Below are 24,193 nucleotides of genomic sequence, written 5' to 3' on the forward strand. Positions count from 1 at the left end.
GAGAAGGGATAACTACTTTCATTATCCAGCAGCAGCTAGCTCATTGTGCTTCTATATGCATGAAGCAAACCTGTTTGAACTTCACGTGGATGTTTAATTAAATTCGAAATATTTAATTAAATATCAGATTATTCTGAGAATAATGTGCTAGCAATGAACTCTTCTTCAAATTTACAAATCTCCTCCACATGCAGAAAAAAAAAAAAGTCAGCTTAAAATACAATGCATTTAAAGAAATTCACTGTATTTTAAACATTTTTAAAAAAAAGAAAGAAAAAGAAAAGAAAGAAAGAAGACTGAACAATTTGGATAACAAATATCTAATCCCATATAAGCCAAATCCCATATAAGAGGATTTGTGCCTTTTATAAAAAAAATAAAAATAAATAAAATAAAAATAAAAAATCTCAGAGATAGCCTCGTCTATCAGTTTGGCATCACGAGAGCAGCTATTTAACATCTGATGAGTATGAAGCAATTCATGTAACTGCATTCTGCTGGTGAAGAAGCAATTAACTTCACTGGTTGGTTATACCATCAAAGTACTTAATGCATCCAAAGCCAGATTAGGTTTCCATTCCTAAGTTGAATCTATATTGTAGATTCAACTTAGGAATGGAAAGTGTGCTATGATTTGGACTAGTGTGCTCAGATTTGGTCACCTGGTTTTCATTGACATGGAAATGCTAGAGAGGGTCCAAAGTGATATCAGGACTCTGGGATGTTGGTATGAAGAACATTTGAGGGAATATGGATTACAGAATTTGGTGGATAGGAGGAAAAGAGGAGATATGATAAAGACCTTAAAGTTTAGTTAAAGGATTCTATAAGATTAATACAGAAGGAATTATAAAAAGAGTGGATGCTAAGATGGGAAGAGCGAGGCCATCCCTGGAAGTTGTATAAAGATGTGATGAAGAAGGGTGTGAGGAGTAGATTTATTATGTGGAGAGTCGTTGGTCAGTGAAATGCACTGTGAATGCAAAGTGTAAATAATTTCAAAGGTCTTTATGATAGAAATGTTGCTGGTTGAGTGAGTCTCTCACAAAGTCTGTTGACTCCATGGAGGTTACTGAAATAATAGTATGGACTAGACTTAGTATTTCACTGAACTACTTCAGATATGTTTGTGGTGCCTCAAGTGCCATATAAGAGGATGTGAGCCTTTTATAAATGAGTGAAATCTCAGGGTAGCCTAGTCTATTATATGAGGCCAACCCTAGGCTAGGCTAGAACTGGCCTCATGAGGGAAGCTGGTTAGCATCTGATGAGTATTATGCAAGCAACATACCAGATCAAATTGTAAGACTGGCAAGTCTATCTTATAATGAGTCTCCTGCATATCGAAATTAAGGCATACAGAACTCTTTCCTCCCTTACCTGAAGGCTACTACCAAAATAAGACATGCCAAAAAAAAAAAAAAAAAAATCATTACTCATAAATTAATTCCATATATATTACCCATCAGTGTTTATAGATTAGAAAAGAAATTTCCAAACTTCCCCATATTAGTGTTTAAAGAAATAAGTTGTCATAATTTTGTGCAGTTTATTTATTCTTTATTTTGTGAAGAAAAAAAAAAAAAAACACTCACTACATCTCAAAATCTCCACGCTAAAATATTGCTCTTTAATGATCATTTGTGAATCTCCAACACAATCACTTAATGCATATCAATATTCTCCTGGCTACAATTACTCTTCAATGGGTATATGTAATTATTATTATATGTCCGACTTTATTATTTAAATCACAAACAATCCACTAAACATTCCATTATTAAATTACACTTTCTGGGTTTACTGAATGAATTTCTTCTTAAAGAAAAATGCACAAAAGGCAAGATTAAAAATAGAAAAAGTATCTTCTTGTTGAAAACTGATTACCTGAACTTAATAAGCTGAGTCAGGTGTACTTTAAAAAGCAATACAAAACTTTCGAGGATAATGACACCTATGAAGCCTTTCCTTTGTCCTGATTATGTTTTCAGCACCACCGTAACAGGCAACTACCACGTTCAGCATCAGCTGCTAACCCAAACAAATAATGTATGACGTCACATATTCGATAATCAGCTTTTCGCAATATTTTTGATTTTCAAAATGGTATTGCATATAGAAAAGAACGAAATTTATAAATTACACCATGATATTAAAATTCTTAGCTTAGTAGCATTATGATTTATAAATCACATGGTTGAGTTTTTAATCACGTGATTTATCACTTTCAAGAAAAGGGTCGGTCGACGGGCGTTAGTGAAAATCACGTTATTCAACGTTACTTGTTGGTACTAGAAACATATTGAGTTATTACTTATTTGTTTCTCTCTCATTCTCTGCTGTTCTTTTTTGACTGAAGTTATTGCCGATTCCGGATTGTTACGGATATAACTTTCATATATTAAGAGTAGGCTTTTAACAATTTGACATCATGTTTACTTGGTTAAGTAAGGGAAGTAACCCAGCTGAAGTGTTCGATAATGTAGTGGATGGTTTAAAGAAAGTTTATAAAACAAAAATTCTTCCTCTAGAAGAACATTATCTATTTCATGAATTTCATTCCCCGGCCCTTAGCGATTCCGATTTTGAAGCTAAACCAATGATATTATTGGTGGGGCAGTATTCCACCGGTAAAACAAGTTTCATACGGTATCTTCTAGAATCTGATTTTCCAGGGATTCGCATAGGTCCAGAGCCAACAACAGATAGATTCATTGCAGTAATGCATGGAACACAAGAGGGTGTCATTCCAGGTAATGCATTGGTTGTTGATCCAAAGAAGCAGTTTCGACCACTTAACAAATTTGGCAGTGCATTTTTAAATCGGTTTCAGTGTTCAACGTTAAATAACCCTGTTTTAAAAAATCTGACCATTATCGATACACCAGGTATACTTTCTGGAGAGAAGCAACGAGTAGACAGAGGTTATGATTTTTCAGAAATATTGGAATGGTTCGCAGAAAGAGCTGATCGGATCCTTTTGCTCTTTGATGCTTACAAATTAGATATTTCCGACGAGTTCCGGCGCAGTATTGAAGCATTGCGTGGACATGATGACAAAATACGTATTGTTCTAAATAAAGCTGACATGGTAGATCATCAACAGCTGATGAGAGTTTATGGAGCACTAATGTGGTCGTTAGGTAAAGTTTTAGCCACTCCAGAAGTAGCTCGTGTATACATCGGATCATTCTGGGACAAACCACTGTGTTACGATATTAATAAGAAGTTGTTTGATGCAGAAGAACACGACTTATTTCAAGATATTCAAAGCCTCCCAAAAAATGTAGTTCTTAGAAAATTAAACGATCTCATTAAAAGAGCAAGACTTGCAAAGGTTAGTTCTTGTTTAATTGCTAAATTTGAACTTTTGTTTTAATAAATATGTTGGAATTACTAAAACTCTAGCGTTGCAAGACTTTCTAGGCCATTCTTTTCCAAAATCCATCTGGGATGGGTTATGGGAAAATAAAATGGCAGAATGTTCTATAGAGGACTTAAATTATATAGTTATATTATTATTATACGGGCATCTCCATGGAGTCAGTAGACTCACTGCAGGAGACCCCAACTATCCATGCAATATCTATCATACCTCTTCTTGAACTCATTGACAGATGAAGCATACAAAACTGAATCAGGCAATGCATTCCATTCATTCACTACTCTCCAAGCGAAAAATCTCCTCACACCTTCATTAACCACACTCTTAATTTTCAGGGATAACCTCTTGTTTTTCCACCAATATCCTACTGCTGAAATATTTCCCCTGCATCAATCTTATAAAAACCTTTTAGTAATGTAAATGTTTCTATCATATCCAACCCCCCCCTCTTTTCTCTGCCTATCAACCCAACTTCTATAACCCATAAACTCTTAATCTATCAATGTAGGGAGCATTCCTTACACCACTCACCAACTTGGTCACTTGCCTTTGAATATTTTTTCTACCTCTTCATCTCCAAGGAATCCAGGTGACCAGACCTGAGCACAGTAATCCAGATGTGGATGTATCAGTGCCTTATAAAGAGGAATAATAACTTCTTTATCTCTGAATGTTAGTGTGATCTTCAATAGCCAAGTAATCCTATGAGCTATCTTGGGCACCTTAGCAATATGTCTTCTGAACTTCAACTCTCTATCTAGCAAACACCCCTAAGTCCCTAGTCTCATCAGTCTCTTGGAGTACAGTTCCATCAATGTGGTACAGAGCTTGTAATCTTTTAATCCCAAAATGCATAACTTTCCATTTACCACATTGAACTGATATCCATTATCTTTTGCTCATACTGTCAGTTATTGAAGTCATCCTGCAAGTCTCTACATCAGCTTGATTAATTATTGCACTATCCAACTTTGCATCAACAACAAACAACTGAATATCCCCCTTCAGGTAATTTCCTATATCATTTATGTACAAATTGAACATAATAGTCCAAGCACAGAACCTTGCAGCACACCACTGGTCACCTGTTTCGTCCTGGACTCTGCTCCTCCACACACTCCTTTTTGGTATCTGTCCATGAGCCATTCTCTTATCCACATCACCAGTTTAATATCCATCCCCATTTGATCTAATTTGCATAACAGTATTCCATTGGATATCCTGTCAAAAGCCTTAGCAAAATCCAGCAGTATCACTGTGTAGCCATTCCCCTTGTTGAACTCAGCTGTTACTCTATTATAAAAAGTTAATAAATTACTAAGGCAGGACCGACTTTTAACAAAACCATGTCCATCCCCCCCCCCCCATACAGTATCATATTCTTATCCACCCATTCCTGGATTCTGTCTTTAATTTTTCCAACACTTCTTCCACAACTCCTGAGATGGTGATTGGTCTGTAATTTTCTACCACGGTTTTAGAGCCTCCTTTATGCAAAGGAACTACTTTACCATCCTTCCACTCCTTAGAGACCTTATCAGAGCTCAGACTTAAGTTAAACAGCCAAGTAAGAGGCATTGACAATTCCTTTTCATATTACGTAATACCCGAGCTGATATCCCATCCAAATCTACAGCAGTATATAATTATTAAAACTTAAGTAAACAATATGGAATTATATAAATCTTATTTCACTCATTGGAATATTCTGAAATGAAGCATGTGTAGACATTAAGAAGTTAGTTATTTTGCATAACATCCATAAATGTTATGCGAAATGTAGCTATATGCAAGTGTTTAAAAAACATTTGTAATATAAACATTAATCAAAGAATGGAATTACAATTACAACGTTGTTTTCATGAGAAGTTTGTTTGGCATGCTGCTTTAACAAATGTCATGTTAGTTTGCTCCAGGACCTTTTCATCCCTTGACAAGAGCTACGGGTATAGGAATATATTTTTTTTTTTATTACAGTAAACTCTTAGTAAAGCAAACACTGTTTATATAAAGTTCTCATTTACAAAGCACATATTTTCCAATGCTAAAGTCCAACTTTTCTATGTAAACATGTTTTAATTAAAATTTCATTAAATATTTATTTTGTGCAGTCTATTTCTATGCTATGTAAAATAATATATTTTCACAGGATCATTTCAAGAGATGGGCACTGTGTGCAAAGAATAATGGTTTCCAATCCAGTGTAGCAAAGTGTAAAATTGTGTACTTTAGACTGAAAGATTACAACTATACAATGATGCTTTTCAAGAAATTGATGAAGCTAGGAGTTAGGGGAACATATTGTATTCCAAAGTAGATAAAATAGCACAATTACTTAAACATTATCCAGGTGGAGATAATTCAATGACATATGTGATAGACTGTTGTCAGAAGAGAGGTAGACTCAGTGTAAATCCTCTCTCAGATTGGAATGGGATATCGACACATTTATTATAACAAAGTGCAAGAGAATTGGCCATACCTCTGATTCAGGTTCATTAACTAAGTCTCTCTTCTTGGACACAGTCTCAAGAGTGAAAAGACAGTAAAATAGTTCCATTATAGAAAGGAAGTGGCAAATCACAGACTTATTTGGTATCTTGAGAGCAGTTTAAAAGTGTTGAAAAAGTTGACTAAGGAGAGAATTCAGGAAGAGATAGATAGGAATATGATATGTTCTGTTGGGAAGGGAGTTTGCCCTAGTAATCCAATCACTTGTTTCTAATAAAGGAAATGGCTACACCATGATACTGCTTCAATTTTCAGAGGAATTTAACAGGATACAAATAGAACACTTGCATAAATTGGAGCATGTGAGAAGGATGTGAAGCTGATGGATAGATATCAAACAGAAGTATATGGTAGAAAGAGAAGACAGGTGGCAAATAGTTTGTTAAAGGCTATGTACTTGGGCCATTATTTAATTTGTATATTAACGATGCCAGAATCATCGGAAAATATCCAGTTGTTTGCTAATGCAAAACTAAGCAGAACAATAGTCCTCAGTTTTTGCATTAGCATAAAGGTAATGTAGAATTTAATTACTTTTCCTTCATGTTTACACAGTGATCAGAATACATCATGCAAATTATGGAAACAACTACCATGTTAGAGTAAAACTTTAGTTTAATATAACAAAATAAACACTCAACATTTCGACCTGCACATTAAGGTCATCATCTAGAGTACATATATATACACATATATACACAAAGAAACGAGCTGCACTACAATCTACATGGTATGCTAAAGTTACTGACCAACTGTTATAACTATTGGCCTGACCTCTGGTGGAAAAAAAAACCTTACTACATCAAAGCTAGAGTCTTATTATTATTATTATTATCCATTAGGTTACAAAATTAAATTAAATTTAAATAGACACACTGGACAGAGTTATGCACTTGCCACATTAATAGTGGGGGAAAGCATAACTGTCATTTTAAATGAAAATATTATGAGTTGTATTACACTGATGGAATTAGACTGCAAGAAATTGGAGTTGGACTAGGATTTGGGGACTGAAGTTGAAGTTTTAAGAACATATTGCAAAATGGACAAAGTAATTCAAAAGATGTTTTGGATAGTGATGACCCCACAGACAGATAGAGATAAGGAGGTTATTATTATTCCTGTCTAAAGGCTTTTGATGCAGCCATATCTGGATTACTGTGCTTGGATTTGGGTTACCAAATCCCAGCATAATAATCCAATTATTTAAGTTAAGGGATATTACATCTCATATTGTTTCATAGCCGAATATAGAAACTATATAAAGTTCGGCGAGTCCAAGCGTAAGCAAATACCTGGATAGTGCAATACTGAGGCAACTCATAGCAAGGGTGGAGAAAGCTCCGATCACTGTTCTTGGTATTTACTCATGATGTGAAACCCAGCTCCTAGGAGCTGTATTACTGTTCCACATTATGAGGCCTTTGGCTCTTCATATAATTAGTAATAATAATCCAAGTTTCTCGGGAATATTGAAGTGTTGGAAAAATTCAGAAGTAACTGATCTGTAGGGCGCACCCTGTGAGGATTGGCTGAAGGTTTGTGGATTACAAAGTTTAGTTGATAAGTAGAAATAAGGGGATATGATAGAAACATAAGTTATGAAACGGGTTTTGTGTGCTGAAGAATGTTTCAAGACAGGAGAGAACAAGAGATCATCATTGAAAACTGTGTAAGGGTGTGATTAATGAGGACTTGAGAAAGATTTTGCTTGGATAGTGAGAATGGAGTAGATTGCCAGAAGTGGTCATGAGGGCATTTTCAGTGAACAATTCAGAGTGAGATGATAGCCATTTTGTGAATAATAGTTAGTGTGGGCCTCTTCCAGTGGTGCACCCAGGGGGTCAAGGGACCCACCTCCCTAAAAGAAAAAGGAAAAAAACACTACAAAATTTTCAAAAAATCTTTGCCTAATTAAAATTAATTTTTTTATTTATGTTGTGTTGTGTCTTCTATTTCTATACTACTTATGAATTAGCGGTCACATAAGGTGGGAATACCTTATAGCTCTCGGGAATCATGGTCGCTGTGAATGAACACAAGGTGAATGAGATAGTGGTTGGATGGACCAAGCGCTACTTTGTTTGCCCAAAGAGATCACTGGTTTCATGTATTGATGATCACTGCAGATGCTCAGTCATAGGTCGTATGCACTGCATAGTGTCTATTCTCAAATTGTCTACTCAACTCCCCCAAGATTAAATCTTGAGTGCTCCCCCCCCCCTCCCCGAGATTAAATCCTGAGTGTGCCACTGTCTTCCACAATGAGATTTTGAACTCAATGAATGAAGGTATAATAATAATGAAAGTAACTAAAAAAACATTCTTCTATGGATCAAGGATAATAGAATCAGTATTGGTGGTCACTGATTAAGCTTGCAAAGTAGTGAAGAAGCTTCACTTCCTCCACTCTTTTCAAAAGAAAGAATTGAAGGGTAGGTTACTGATGGAGGCCACACATCACTGACACCAGCTGTTATACACTTACACTCATTCACACTAGATGTACTCACTACTTCAACAAGCCAACTGTCCCACTTAATGCTTTGTTAGAGAAAAATCTAGCTCTTACCCCTTTCTTTGTACACAAACTTCTTTAGATGTTCCTATGTTTTTTTTCTCACCTTCCATATCATGAAAATTTCATCAGATATCCTGTAACACTCAGACGTTTATAGACCTCTCATATCACCTCTCTTTCTCCTGTTTACTAAGATCTGTGATCCACATATTCTCAATCTGTTCTCGTAATCTGCATTCTATATTCCCACTATCATCTTCGAAACTCTTCTGTGCATCCTTTCCACAGCTTCTTTATCCCCTTCCATACTAGGAGACCAAATCTGTGCATAATAATCCATGTGCAGTCATTTCAAGGCCTTGTAAAGAGGCAAATTAACTTCCTTATCCTTGCATCCTTCTCCCTTAATTTCAATAATACCCAGATAAAAAAAGATCAGATTTCCCATATTGGACTGACTTATACCTCCAACCTGGCACAAACACATTTCAACCATAGTTCCTGCAGCTGCCAACAAATTGGTGTACTTTTTTGCACAAGACACTACTTCACAGCAGCGACCTCCATACAAATCCCAAATCTGCTCAACCATGATATATTGCTCCAATATTTGGGGTGGCATACCAAAATCCTCTCTAAGATTGATCTATCCATAAGAGGGCAGTTCGGTTAATTAATGATCCTTCTTTCACAGATGTTCAGTTTTTATCATGTGCCTCTTCTACAGATACTTTTGTGGACAATGTTCTGCTGAATTGGACACTATTACCTCTCTGCTTTCCTCCAAAATCATTAGAACAAGAACTACTGCTAACCGACACCTTTTTATAGTTCATTTTGAAACTCTGTAAGTTTCAAGATGGATTGTTCCATGTTCCACTATGTTATATGATAATTATTCCATAGTCTAGCTTAGCACACTTTTTGGAAAAATCAATGCTTGTAGAGTGAAATTTCAAGTGAAATGGAGAATGATGGCCTTCATACCAATAAGAATTATTTCAGTTAATCAGAGCACACATGTGGATCTGGAAAGTTGAAACAGTAATCACATGAGAAGTAGGAGTAGAAAATGGAGCTCATGTCATTAGTCTACTGAAATGCTGTTTATCCATCAACATTATAGTGATAACAGATAAATGGCTGAGGGAAGGTTTCATGTAGAATAGAACTGTATGAGGTTATAGTCTGAATTACTGAGGAAATTACTTGATACACTCAGTACAATTAAAGAACTTTTTTTTTTGTAGCTCTCACTCATGAAGGGCTTCTATAAACTTAGAGTACATCCATACCATGGGTGAGCTAAGGAAGTTTTTTTTCCTATTATTATGTGTGTACACACCCATACCATGGGTGAGCTAAGGAAGTTTTTTTTTCTATTATGTGTGTACACGCGCACACTCGTGTTCATAGAAACTGCATCACCTTACATAAATATAGTTTTTAGTAGTTAAATGGTAATTTTCAATGGTTTATCATTAGATATTTCATTGTATTACATCATTTATCATTCCCATGAGTTTCTGTATAATGTAATAGTGGCTGCTATTGTGTCAGAATTTTTTATGCTATAAATAGATAGCAAGAGCTTTTGGCATTTTCGTGCTGAGATCACTATGGCTAGTCATGTGCAGTTAACACCTCGTAGAAAAAGCGATTCAAGCTTTGAATAGAGAAGGCTATTCCTCTCGTGAAATAGCTGAAACAGTGTCCTGTAGTCAGTCTATGGCTGTTGTCGAAAAGGAAACCAGATCGCTGAAGGGAAGAAGCGAGACAAGAAGAAAGCCACTGTCTACACCATGCCAAGATTGAGTTCTAAAGTGGCTCTGCCTCAAAAATCTGCATTTGTCATCCAGAGAAACTGAAACAGGAGTGGGAAGAACAAACGGGAGTTGTGGCAAGCTCTGTAAATGTCAGGAGAAGACTCATTCCATGGGGACTAATAGCCAAGCACCTTAAAAGAATTAACCAAAGAAATGAGATTGGCTCAGTTAAATTGGTGCAAAGAACATGCCAAATGGACCCCCTGATCAGTGGAAAGAAATCCGTAATTTTTTCTGACTAGAAAAAGTTTATCCTGCAGGGCACCAACAGCAGACAGACAGTTCAAAGATGAACATGGGAAAAATTCAACCCTGATTGTCTGGTGTCAGCAGTCAGATGATCTCAGGCTGCATGTTGTATCATGGTGTTGGTCGCTTGCATTTCACAAAAGGTTCAGTGAAACAAGTGTACCTGAAAATTTTAGAATTGCTGCCCACTATCAGAAACCACTTTACTGTAACGACGAACTGCATCTTTCAGGATGACTTGTCCCTTGTCATAGGACAAAAAGTGTAAGTAATACTATTATAAACCTAAAATACATCATACAAGTTGAGCTTAGTATTTAAAAAAACGCTTCAGTTTTTGTAGCAGTTAATAAGTAACTCAATAAACACTCGATTGAGTGACTACCATGACCAGGAAGCAGCCTAGATCTCAATCCCAATGAAAATTTGGGGTATCAAATGAAGACTGAAATACATCAGAAGAAGCTGAAACCACTTTGGGAGCTCTAAGGATCCATTATAAGAGTATGGAACCATAAATTGACAGTTGTATCCATCAGGAAATTGATTTTTTGTCAGTGTCCTGCTGATGCCAAGCTGTAATAAAGGCAAGAGGAGGACCCACAAAGTACTAAACAGCAAAAAGTGAAATTTTAGCTTTTAATGTTATCAAAATTATATAGTTTAATTGAATTTTGATACCGATATTTGTTTTTCCAGTGAAAATATCACTGTTCACTCCTCCTCTTCCTCCTCTCTCTCAGATCTCATGTCTGAGGACTCATGATCTTCCTGATGATGCTTCACCATTTCTTTCTTTTTCCCCTGTGCTTCTCTTATGCTTGTTTTAGTTTAAGTCTGATTATTCTTGATATTTGGTCAATCCATCTGTTGGGAGGTTTCCTCTTTTTCTTTTTCCACACAGTTTACCCCGGATGATTATTTTTTCCAGGCAGTTGCCTTCCTTTCTGCATATGTATCCAAAATATTGCACAATTCTCTTGTCAATTATGTTTATCAGTCTTGTGTGGATATTCAGTTCTTCTAGAATACTTCTGTTTTCGTTTTTCTGTCCAAGATGCACTTAACATTCTTCTCCAGCACCAGAGCGCAAATGCCTCAATTCTTCTTCTATCATCTTTTTTCATTGTCCAAGACTCAGAAGCACAGAGAAAGATTGAAAAAAATTAAGGTTTCTACGAGCTTAATTTTGGTCTTTTAAGGGGTGTGCCAGTCTTTCCAGATCTTAGTTACTCCCCCCCACAACTGGCCATGACGTCCATAGATGTCCAGCTAAATCTGGATATGATTCTGTAATAACAACAACATGGATAAGAAGTGCAATTTGGTCTCATTATTTCGTCCATCTCGGCTGATAGGGAGGTTAAATCAGTCAACACTTTCTTAGCTAGTCTTACCTCTTCTTATCTCTTTTATATATCCATCTTTTTTTGTTATAACTAAAAGGTAGTTGAAATTGTTGACAATTTCTTTTATATCTATCTCTTCTGCGTTGTTCAAAATCTTTTATCTTGATTTATTCATAAACTATGGCTTAAGCTTTCCCATTCTAATTGATTTAGGATGGATTTTAATTCCTGTTCATTTGTGGCTATTATCACTGTATATCGTAGGTTAGTGATTGTTCAGCCATTTACTTTAATTCCTCCATTCCACTTTTCTAGAGATCTTTTCATATCGTTTCGCTGTAAAGATTGAATAGTAATGGTGAGAGTATGTGTCCTTGTCTTAATTCTTTTTCAAATTGGAATGCAGGGGAACTGAGTTTTCAATTCTTACTGTTGCTTGATTTCCTTGATATAAGTTCTTTATAAAGGTTACCAGATGGTTTGGTATTCCTGATTCTTGCATGATATCCCATAAAATATTCCTCATACAGTCAAAGGCCTTGGAATAATCTATAAAGCATAGATAAAGGCTTAAATTGAATTCCTTCCTTTTTCGATTATTTGTCGGATGTTGGATATATGATCTCTAGTTCCTCGATCTTTTCTGAATCCTGCTTGTTCTTCTGAGATTTGATGGTCTATAAAACTTTGAAATCTTTCCTTAATAATCTGTAGTAAAATCTTGCTAGTATGTGAGATAAGGGAAATAGTGTGGTAGTTTTCGTATTTTTTATTATTGCCTTTTTTGTAGATTGGGATAATTGTGGAACTAGTCCAGTCATTTGGCCATCTTCCAGATTTTGTTGCATAAACATGTATCCAGTTGACTGCATGCTCTCCAAGGTTTTTCAGCATTTCAGCCGATATTGAATCAGGATCTGGAGCTTTGTTATTCCTTAATTTTTTTTGATTGCTTGTTTTACTTCACTTTTGAGGATCTCCATTTCCATGTTTTTGATAGCTCCGTCTTATTGTTGAATAGCTGGGTCCTTGTAAAGCTCGGCACAATACTCTTTCCATCTTTTGGCTATGTCATTAGTCATTGAAGATCTTGCCATTTTCCTTTGCAATTATATTAAATATTGGTTTGAATTTTTTGGTTATATCCTTAACCTTCTTGAATAAATCTTTTGGATATAGCTGTTTTTATCTTTTTGACAAGATTTCTTAATAGCTTTATTCAGGTTCAGGTAATTTGGGTTTTGCCAATCTGTTGTTTTAATTTGTTTTTCCTTTTTTCAATTAGTTCTAGGATTTTTTTTTTTTTTGTAATCCATGGACTACCATTTTTTTTTTTTTTATTGAGATGTTTTTTGGCTGCAAATTTTGCAATGGTTTGTTTCAGGTGTGTCCAGTGTGATTTAGTGCTTTGTTCCTGAAGTGTTTTGTTTGTTTCTTGAGCTTTGATTCAATGTCCATTGTAAATTTGTTGTCCATTTGTGAAAAGTCATATCTTTTGTTGCTGTTATTCTTGTTTGCTTTCAGACGGATATCTTAGATTAGAAATTAATAATTGATGGTCTGATCCACAGTCTGCTGATGCCAAGCTGTAATAAAGGCAAGAGGACCCACAAAGTACTAAACAGCAAAAAGTGAAATTTTAGTTTTTAATGTTAGTAAAATTGTGTAGTTTAACTAAATTTTGATACCAGTATTTATTTTTTCAGTGAAAATATCATTGTCCACTCTTTTGCAAATTTGTCAAGTTTGTTTCATTTCTTAATTATGTCACATCTTGTACAAAAAAAAGAGCCAAATATTAATCAAAAATAAAAATATTATATTGCCTTCTTCATTATTTGTGACAATTATTATGTTATTATTCTTTTCAAATAGACATTCAAATTTAATTACCAAAAAAAAACATTGTTAAACAGGTGATGCGGTTTCTATGAATGTGTGTGTGTGTGTGTATTTTTAAACCTGAAATCCAAAAATCATGCTCTAGAGGCCAAACATGGAACTTTTCAAGCCACCTCAGGCTTCTAGAGTCATGGTCTCGAAGCCTGAATTGCAAACATCCATGTCTGTGGATGGATTTGAACCTACTAACTATTCAGCCAACCAAGTTTAAGCTGTGAATATTAAATTCCCCAAGCAAGATAGCCTCACTATTTGCATATATGAACATAAATTCAAGGAAGCTATTAGGTTATTCAGAATGAGCTTTTACAAATGTTCACATTACACTGCATAAAAATCAGGCTTTTCATTAAACATGCCCAATTTTTAACATGCTAATTAAAAGTTAGACCCACCACAAGTGAGGTAGCACTTGCGGTGGGTCTTCAGAATTTTATCTTGACTGCCATCATTTTTAGATCATATGCTCTCAGATAGGAGAGCATATCTTTTAGTATATTTTTATTTTTGTTATTATTTGTCCCGTTTTTTTTATACAAGATGTGACATAATTAGGGAATGACAACAAACTTGACAAAGGAAGATTGTAAAACATGAATATTCTGTTAAGGAGTATATGTGGAACTATCATACAAGATAGGTGATTACGACAAGCTTAGGAAGAAGCTTAGATCTGTGACGTGGCATAAAACACTGTAGGTTAAGGATGTTAATAGTGCATGAGATATAGTTAAGGGATCATCTAGAGCAGGGGTTCTCAACCTTTTCCAGTGGCATACTGCTATATTTAATTCAAGATATTAGATGTACCAGTAAGCAAATCTGTTTTCGTACCACCCAGCCGTGGCTCACGTACCACCAGTGGTATGCATACCATAGGTTGAGAATCCCTGATCTAGAGGAAGAAACATTAAATTATATACTTAAGGTAAGGAGGTTTAATTTGTTCCCTATGAGAATAGATTGAGGGTGTGTGAATTGCAGAAGTTGATTGATAAGAGAAAAAGAGGAGATATGATAAAAACATTTAAGTTGCTTAATAGGTTTTATAGGATTGATGGTTAAACGGTTAAGTAATATCATTAAGCACAAGCTGCAGAAGAAGAAAAGGCTGTAGAGGGTATATAAAGTGGTATAGCATGGCAAAGAAGGCTAAATCAGATTATGAGAAGAATCTAGCCAAGCAAGCCAAAGAAAATCTCAAGGTGTTCTTTCATTATGTGGCAAGTAAGAGGAAGAATGATTATGGAAGCTTAACCTTAATGAGTGATGATGGTTACGAGCAAGCAGATAAATTAGTTGTTACTGAGTGACCACTTTGCAAGGGTCACTTGTAACATTCATTCACCTCTGTTCCCACTGATGTGGGAACAGAGGTGAATGAATGTTACAAGTGACATTCATTGATGAATGAATGAATTGGAGGTTCGTAGAATATTGCAGAATCTCAGTGTAAATACAGCTGTGGGATTAGATGGGATATCACCTAGAGTTTTGCAAGAATGTGAAAGGGAACTGGCAAATGCTTCTGACTAGGCTCTTTAAGTTTCAGCGCTGGTAGAGTGCCAAAGGAGTGAAAAGAGGACAAAATAATTCTCTTGCATAAGGGAGGTTCTAAGACTACAGTAGCAAATTATAAACCAATCAGTACCTCAGGTGTAGTGGTAAAAGCACTAGAAAAATTGGTAAAAAAAGAGAATTCAAAGATGGATTGATAAAAATATGTTACTGTATAAGGGTCAATCATGCCTTAGTAATTTACCAACTTTTTACAATAGAATAACAGCCTGAGTTAGGTAAAGGAAATGGCTATATGATGATTTTGCAAAGGCATTGGATAGAATACCACATGGAACTCTGTCATGCAAATTAGAACAAATGGGATGGACATGACACTGGTTAAGTGGATAAGAGGGTGGCTGCTGGAGAGATATTAAAAAGTGGTATATAGAGGAGAAGAATCGAGTCAAAAACAGATGACTAGTAGTGTCCTGCAAGTTTCAGTGCTGGGACCATTGCTGTTTAATTTGTACATAAATGATATAGGAAGTAACCTGAAAGGAAATATTCAGTTGTTTGCTGATGATGTGAAATTAGCTAGAGTAATAGTTAATCAAGGCGACGTAGAAAGCTTGCAGGATGGTTTAAATAGGCTGTCAGTATGGGCAAAAGATAATGGGTGTCAGTTTAATATGGAGAAATGTAAATTTATGCATTCTCGGGAAAACAGATTGTAAGTTGTGTATTGGCACAAGATGGCACTGTACTCCAGGAAATAGATGAAGCTAGAGATTTAGGGGTGGTGGTAGACAGAGTTAATGTTTAGACAACATATTACCAAGGTTGCCCATAAGATTACTTGTCTATTGAAGAACACATTAACATGTAGAGATAAGGACGTTTTTATTCCTCTTTAAGGCCTTGATATGTGTACATCTGGATTACTGTGCTCAAGTCTGTTCCTCTGGGTTTCTTGGGATGAGGAAACTGTGGAGAGGATTCAGAGACGAGTGACCTGTGGAATATTCCCTATGAAGATTAGATTGAGGATGTGTGGATTGCCGTAGTAGTTGGTTGATAGGAGAAAAAGAGGGGATTTAATAGAAATATTTAAGTTGCTTAAAGGGTTTTATAGAATTGATGCAGTGGAAATGTTTCAGCACTTGGCTAGAGCAGAACAAGTGGTCATCCCTGGAAGTTGAATAAAGGTGTGGATAGTAGAAGTTGTGAGGACTAGATTTTTTGCTTGGAGAGTGGTGAATGAGTGAAATGGGTTGCCAGAGTCAGTTGTGAGTGCTTTGTCTGTTAATAGTTCAAGGAGAGATATGATAAATTGGGTCTCCCACAATGTCTTCAGACTCCATGGGATGGGGCCATATAATAAAAAAAAAAATAAAATAAAATAAAAAAAATCAGCTAACGCCTTTTTATTCCCGTAAACGAGAGTAGGCGAGGCCATTTAGCCCTATCTAACTTTTTTTTTTTGGAGACTGAGTGGGCAGTTCAATCTCCACTGGTACCCAATCAGAGACAGATGGCCCAAAGCTATCACTAATTAAGCGGTACGCAGTGAAGAGAGACGGCTCAAATGTGCCGCCATCTCGTGGTCCCTAACCCTAACACAATATATTTAATGTCTGAAATAATGTGGGTTCTACGGTCGATTTTCTTGAGTTTACAGGATGAAAAATCCGAGTTTCCGGGAAGAAAAACCTGCTTTATAATATAATAATAAGAATAATATAGTTAGCAAAATGTATAAGCCAGTGTGTGTGTGTGTGTGTGTGTGTGTGTGTGTGTGTGTGTGTGTGTGTGTTAAATAAAATTTATTTTATTTTTTGTTTGTGTCTATCTGTACTTGTAGAAAACTCCATTTTGGCTAGACAAGTTTTCATGTGGAACACTGGAATTTCATGAAAATTTCTATTTTCATGAAAATAGACAAATTTTTATTTGGAATCGTGATCAATAAACATCTTGAATCATTGATTTAATGAACATTAAGAATGAACTACAGAGCTGGTGATTTAGCCAAACTTAGAAAATGACCTTTGAGTTCAATAACATAATGAGCTGCAAGAAAAGAATGTTAGGAGTGCACAGAAAATGGTTAAGGATTTTTTGGGGAAAAAGTATCAAACAGCATAATATCATTTGAGACTTAGATGAAATAAAACAGGACAAAATATACAGTTGGTCACTGCTGCAGACTGAGGAGTGCAAAAGAAAATGCGAGATGTTATGCATTAAAATTACCTCAATGAATACAGGATAAGTGATTATTATGGGAAACAATCCAAGAGATAGTTATTATTTTATTATTCTCCTTTGTTTCCAGAAAAATGTTCAGCAAATAAGAATGTGTACTTTTCAGTAGAAAGGATAATGTGGATGACGGCCATCTAATGGACATATCTTCCATCTAGGAAGGTGGCCCTCGTTGAATACTTGCTGATTTTGCTAAATTTCCTTTAATGGAAACAAATCCACATCATGAAAAGGTAAGTTGACATTTTACTGGGAGGAGCTATATATTGTGCTTCATCTGTCCATTAGTGGGCCTTGTGAAGACCCCCAGATTAGTCAGATGCTACAAGACATTTGTGGACAAAAAAACATGATTACAGTTAAGAAATAAAAAACATTTTTATTTACCAGCCTCTTAGGTTTCCATACTTAAATAAATGTGGTAATCTTACAAAGAAAAAAATTTGTCAACAGGAGAGGTTTAAATGTAATTGTTTATTTTCATGAATTATCAGCTGTGTCAAACTAATTTTATAATAAAAGTATTTTATGAATTTATAATTCTATTCTGTTTTAAAGTAAGAACAGATGTTGAAATGAAACTAAACTTTGGTTTCTTTACTCAGGTTCATGCATACATCATAAGTGCTCTGAAAAAAGAAATGCCCTCTATGTTTGGAAAGGACAGTAAGAAAAAAGAGCTCATTAAGAAATTAGACCACCTGTATATGGAGATAGAAAAAGATTTCCAGATTGCTCGAGGTGACTTTCCTGATCTTAAGGACATGCAAGAAAAACTTTTTCAACAAGATTTTATTAGATTTAATCCTTTGAAGCCTAAACTGCTGGAAGTGGTGGACACTGTTCTCTCAGATGATATTTCACGCCTTATGAACATGATTAGTCAAGAGCAAATCAATCAGAATAATGGTGTTGCAGAAAATGAAGTGAAGGGTGGTGCCTTTCTGGGACTGGATGGTCCTTTTGGTTATGGGAGTGGAGAAGGTGCTGATGCTGGATCATTGCAGCCTGACTGGATTGTTTCCAAAGATCGTGGAAAATATGATGATATATTCAATAGGTTGAATCCTGTGGATGGAAAAATAAGTGGAGCAGTGGCCAAATCAGAAATGGTGAAATCAAAACTACCAAATTCCATATTAGGTAAAATATGGAAACTTTCTGATGTTGATAAGGATGGGATGCTTGATTCTGATGAATTTGCCTTGGCAATGCATTTGATAAATGTGAAACTAGATGGGTATGATATACCTGTGGAACTACCTGATCATCTTCTACCTCCATCAAAAAAATATTATAATTATAGATAATTCTAGTCTACTTTTGATACATATAATTGCATAAGTTTATTTGATTCTTATTGCAAATAAGTATTGTCCAATTCTATTTGCAGTATGAGTACTTTGAAATATACAATATTATAATATTTTTGCTATGGAAAACAGTTAAATGTCAGTCAGCTTTTGTTACATTAAAACTAAATTACAATTTTAATGAAGAAATAAATTTTTATAAACAAATGCGAGCTGATTCCATAAAGGATGAAATTAATAGAATATTATGGATATTGTTAGTTATCATATACAACTTCAAAAAGCTCCTGGAATTTATAAAACACAAGTTATATTATACTTACCTTTTTGATGGCTGTGAAGTATTTAATTTGAAATTGAATGTTTTTGTATTCCAAAGATTAAGATCTGAAGATTGCTACTAACAAGAAAATCCAAAACACTGACTTTGCTTATTAGTTCATTACTCTTTCTCAATGTTCCATGTTAGTTTTAAGTGTTTATAATTGTAGATTGTTCTGTATTTGTTTATCACATTTTTTTTAAGTTATACGATAGTTCATTATGGTTATAACAAACTGTATTTTGAATCTTCTGCTCTTATACTTTTTTTTTTTTGTAACCTGATCATTGTTACAGACATGTTCCTTTTTAACATTTTCAAAAAATGTTTCCCGTTGTGCATCTTCGTTATGAAACTTATATATAGCCAGTTTGGCTTATATGATCATCTTTACTTTTATGTTATCATAGGATCTGATCGCCCCTATTTTTAGTACTCCAGTTTTTAAATAATAATGCAATGTTTAAGCAGACTTGTTTTCATTTTACGAATCATTTCAATTTTGGAATATTTTCTCATTGTTATTTTTGTTAAATAGTGGTGGTCTGTTTTAGACATTTCTCTGATATGACAGTGGCAACATAAGTATAACTTAACTTCAAGGACATTAAATAAGTACTACGTGTTATAGAAATCTCTCAAATCTAATGAGTTGATAACTGAAAAAGAAATATACTTGTGATTATATGCCCAGAATAACAGATGGACACCAGCCCAGGACTCAAGTCTATTTATACATATTAAATCCTCATAGTCAAAAATTTTGAAATTTATGCTGTGTAATATTCACATTTGATGATAGTTCCTTTATATTTAAGCTGACATTTCTGTTCATGTGTGTAGATTTTGATGATACTATTTTTCTATTAATTTTCTCATCGTAGTTTGTGAATAATTGTATTATAATTTATTAATTTTATTTTATGCAGAACTGTAAGAATGGTGCAATATATTTGTATTAACATTGTCCTTTTTTTTTGTTGTTTTGTGTGTGAAATAAATCCAACAGGGCTTAATTTATAAATACTAATAAGCTATTAGTAATCCAAATAAAATCTAGAGCAGTTATAAAAACTGAAAATAAAATCTAACATTTCTTTTTACTATAATTAAAGCATTACTTGAAAATTACACACTTATTTAAGCGTTACCTATTAGTATTAAAATCAGAATTATAGTTCAAATTTTGACACCAAACCTGTGATTTTACTATTTTGCCAAATGAGATTTTTTGAAAACTCATTAAGTATGTGTATGTCAACATATATACACGCACACACAACATGAACAATCTAAATAATTTTTTGATACTCAGCTTTGAAGTGTGTGTGTGTGTGTGTGTGTATGCGCGCCTTAGAGTACTTAATGGGACCAATATTTAATATATTGATGCCTTATTAGGGCTGTCATAATTCTACAGTTTATTCAAAGATCAAAATAATATAAAACTACAAGTGGTTTTGGTGAGGTCTAGCACAAATATGAAATTGAGTTTCAGAGTTCAGAAATTTTTGAAAGTATATGTCAGCCCTATATATTGCACATGTATTTACACTTTTTTTTAACTTGTATATTTATTTTTGAAATATTTTGAATAATATTTACTATCCAGATGATCAATTTCTCATCTTGGAATAATTAATAAATAAAAACATTTCTAATTTTCATTGAGGTTTTGTTTTATTGCTTCCATCTTCCAAAAAATAATTTATAATACATACATTATATTTAAGCCTTGTTGTCTAAAACTGAAATAAACACAAAGGAAGGCCTAAATGTTTAAGCTTTCCTTTTTTTTTTTTACTTCAGTATCATGTACTTATTTGTTCTCTGATATGCCAGTTTGGTGAATTATTGAAATAATTATTTGGTATCTTTTACATTGTAATTTCCTTCCTTAAACATATCTTTGGCACCATATCTTTTTATCATTACCCTTGATTATGTACTTGCACTTGCAGAAAAAGGGTATGCGTAATAACTCTCGAAGATTCGGCAGGACAAATTCATATAAGCAGTCTCTGATTTGCAGATGATGTGCTGATCGACTTGAACATTCAGACTACTGAATGTTCAAGTCGATCAGATACAAAATCATCTAGATAACTTATGGAAAAATGCAGCATTGATTGTGTTGGCAATCAACAACAATGAAACTAAGGTCATAAAGATAGTTCATTACTATCTTTTACTACATTACTATCAAATTTAAGGAAGGAAATTACAATGTAAAAAATACAAATAATTATTTCAATATTAACTAATTCTGGATATTAACTAATATCTGGAAATTTAAAATCTCATCACAAATAAAATATATCCTGTGGGGAGGGGGAAACACCAGTCAAGCGATATTTACATCTAATCACTACTCAAATGAATTGATATAGTCAATAGCTTTGGACAACATACCTTTGATCAATACTTGGATACACATAGCAAGATCACATTCCTAATACTGTCATTCTTTAAGAAAGCCAGCAAACACCCCTGTCTCTACATGCCAACTAATGAACACAGAGGAAGTCCAAGAAAATGGTTTTGACAATACATAAACAAAACTTCTTTTTTGAAGATGAGGTGCATGAACGATCTGACATTTACCATTTGGCACAAAACATTGAGTTTTGTTATATGAATATTTCTACTTGATACATTTCTTTTATAATGCAACTGTCTTTTATGAAGCTTGTAACCATTAATATTTTTTAATGAGAAATTAAAAAGCCTACAGACATGTAGGCATTATAACAACTGACATGTACAGAAAATATAATTTAATTCCAGTGTATTTCATCCTGTGTTACAAGGACATCACCAGTAAGTGAGGAGATGATTAGTTGAAAGCATTGAAATCATAAGTGTAAGAAGTCTTTTCGGTTGGTTACAAATTAAATTGCTAATCGCTTACTAATGATGCCCTTGTAACAGGATGAAATACACTGGAATTAAATTATATAATTTTTGTACATGTCAGCTGTTATAAAAATGTCTACTACTTTTTTGTTATATGTAGGCTTTTTAATTTCTCATAAAAAATATTAAAAATTACAAGCTTCATAAAAGACAGTTGCATTATAAAAGAAATGTATCAAATAGAAATATTCATATAACAAAACTCAAAATTATATTCTTGTTAAATCCTTTATACAAGTGTAAGCAAACTAAGTTTGCACAAGCAGTATCTTCACAACTAGACTACTCGTATACACAGGCTGATGACTACTTGCAAGTCCCATAATGCACATAGTGATCTCCAAGATCATTCTAAATCTCACTAAGTGATCCAAAAGGATCACTAGACTCCTTACTCCTAAACCTCCTAAGGTAGTGTTTGTTGAGAGCTCCTGATAAGATGTGTTATTTTAAGTTATCATTGACAATTTTGCTTGAATATTACGTAGTTTTGTTTGCTTTTCGTATCTTAGTGTGTCTGTGTGCTTTTGGTGTTACTTTAAGTAACCAAAAACACAGTAAAATCTGCAAAATACCCCTCAGCTGCAATCACCTCTTGATTTAAAGAAAAACCCAGCGAGGAAGAGTTTTAGTTTTGGGAAGAGATAGAAGTCAGAGGGAGCCAAATCTGGGAAATAGGGTGGATGTTCCAACAATTCACAGTGCAGATCCCTTAATTTTCCTATTGCCAAAACACCTTTGTGGGGACAGGTGCATTGTCCTGATGAAAGATGATTTTTTTCTTCTGCAAACCAGGTCTTTTCTCACGAATTTTTTAGTCTAGTCTGGTTAAAAGATCAGAATAACATTCCCCGGTTATTGTTTTACCCTTTTCAAGATAATTAATAAACAAAATGTCTTTTAGCATCCGAAAACATCAATGCCATGACCTTTCCTGCTGATGGAACCGACTTTGTCTTCTTTCGTGCTGAGCAACCAGCTTCTGTCCACTGTTTTGACAGCTATTTGGATTCTGGTGTGTAATGGTAAATCCAAGTCTCATCCATAGTAATAAATCGACACACAAAATCAGTTTTATTCTTGTTAAAACGCTCCACCCACTGTTCAGAGATTTTCATGTGAGTGCGTTTTTGATCTGCTATGAGCAAGCACGGCACCCATCTTGTGCGAAGCTTTTTTATTGGCAATTCTTCGTGCAAAATATATCCTACATGTTCTTTTGAAATGCCTATAGCCTCAGCAATTGCAAGCACTTTGACGCGCCTGTCCAGGGCCGGCTCTACCGACGGTGCAAAGCGCGCATTTGCACGGGGCGTCAAGTTTTTGGGAGCGGCAAAATCGGCCTAAAGTATATGAAAAATAAATCATTAAAAAAGTCATTTATTCCTTCTCTGTTGAAACCAGACTTCAGGAAGTCGTTAAATTTTTATATAATAAAACTTGATTCTAATGCATATATATATTTAAATCATGATCATTTAAATATATATATAATTAAATCGTGATCATTTAAAATGTATGTTGCGTTTAATATCGCACTGTCGGTGTTAATATCAGACGACGTGACTATAGTAGAACACCTATTTTGTATTTATTTCCGATTCCATTGTTGGCCATGAGTTGACCTTGACTGAGGGTAAATCTTATTTAACCAATGACACCAAAGATCATAATGAGATAATTGGTTAAGAGTAAACCAATTAAAGAAATAGAATTAAAACATAAATATAGACTATATTTACGTATTTTGATAATACAGTTGTGCAGTAATTGCTAATAATACTTTTTTGATACAGTTATTAGGATTTGGCTTTTAAAATAATTTTAACATTCCAATATGTCTGATAAAATAAATATAAATTTTTTTAAATTCATACTGAAGAGGTCCTTTGATTAAAAAAAAAAAAAAAATATCAGGTGCAGAATATCTCAAACGAAAATCGGAAAAAGAACGCGATATTTAGAAACAAAGCGGGGCTTGGCATAAATATAAATATCTAAAAACTGAAACTGCTAATGTAGTACAAGAGAAAATAAGCGAAAGGACCGAAACCAAAAATTCTGAGCTCATGGCAAGTACTTCTCATTGCGATCCCAGTAATGTCGATATTAGCAATTGATTTTAATTACC

At 34.4% G+C, this 24,193-nt stretch overlaps 2 protein-coding genes across 2 annotated transcripts in view; one reads left to right on the forward strand and one right to left on the reverse strand.

Annotated features, from left to right (window-relative positions):
- The window catches only part of Ype (yippee zinc finger protein), a 66,526-nt gene extending 64,559 nt beyond the window's left edge, over positions 1–1,967 (reverse strand). The window contains exon 1 of the mRNA XM_090400767.1: positions 1,888–1,967. The gene's annotated coding sequence lies outside the window, so the exon portion shown is untranslated. The remainder of the gene's footprint in view (positions 1–1,887) is intronic.
- Positions 1,968–2,145: 178 nt separating this feature from the next.
- On the forward strand, positions 2,146–20,747 carry LOC150101325 (EH domain-containing protein 3-like). Its single transcript, XM_090400127.1, has 2 exons — positions 2,146–3,337; positions 18,117–20,747. The coding sequence occupies exons 1-2, from the start codon at positions 2,432–2,434 to the stop codon at positions 18,819–18,821; spliced, it is 1,611 nt and encodes a 536-aa protein (XP_090256253.1). The 5' UTR covers positions 2,146–2,431; the 3' UTR covers positions 18,822–20,747.
- Positions 20,748–24,193: the final 3,446 nt, after the last annotated feature.

The sequence above is a fragment of the Typopeltis vanoorti genome, chromosome 11 (assembly GCF_054136105.1).
Source record: "Typopeltis vanoorti isolate ZY-2024b chromosome 11, IOZ_Tvanoo_1.0, whole genome shotgun sequence".
In the NCBI taxonomy this organism is placed as follows: Eukaryota; Metazoa; Arthropoda; class Arachnida; order Uropygi; family Thelyphonidae; genus Typopeltis; species Typopeltis vanoorti.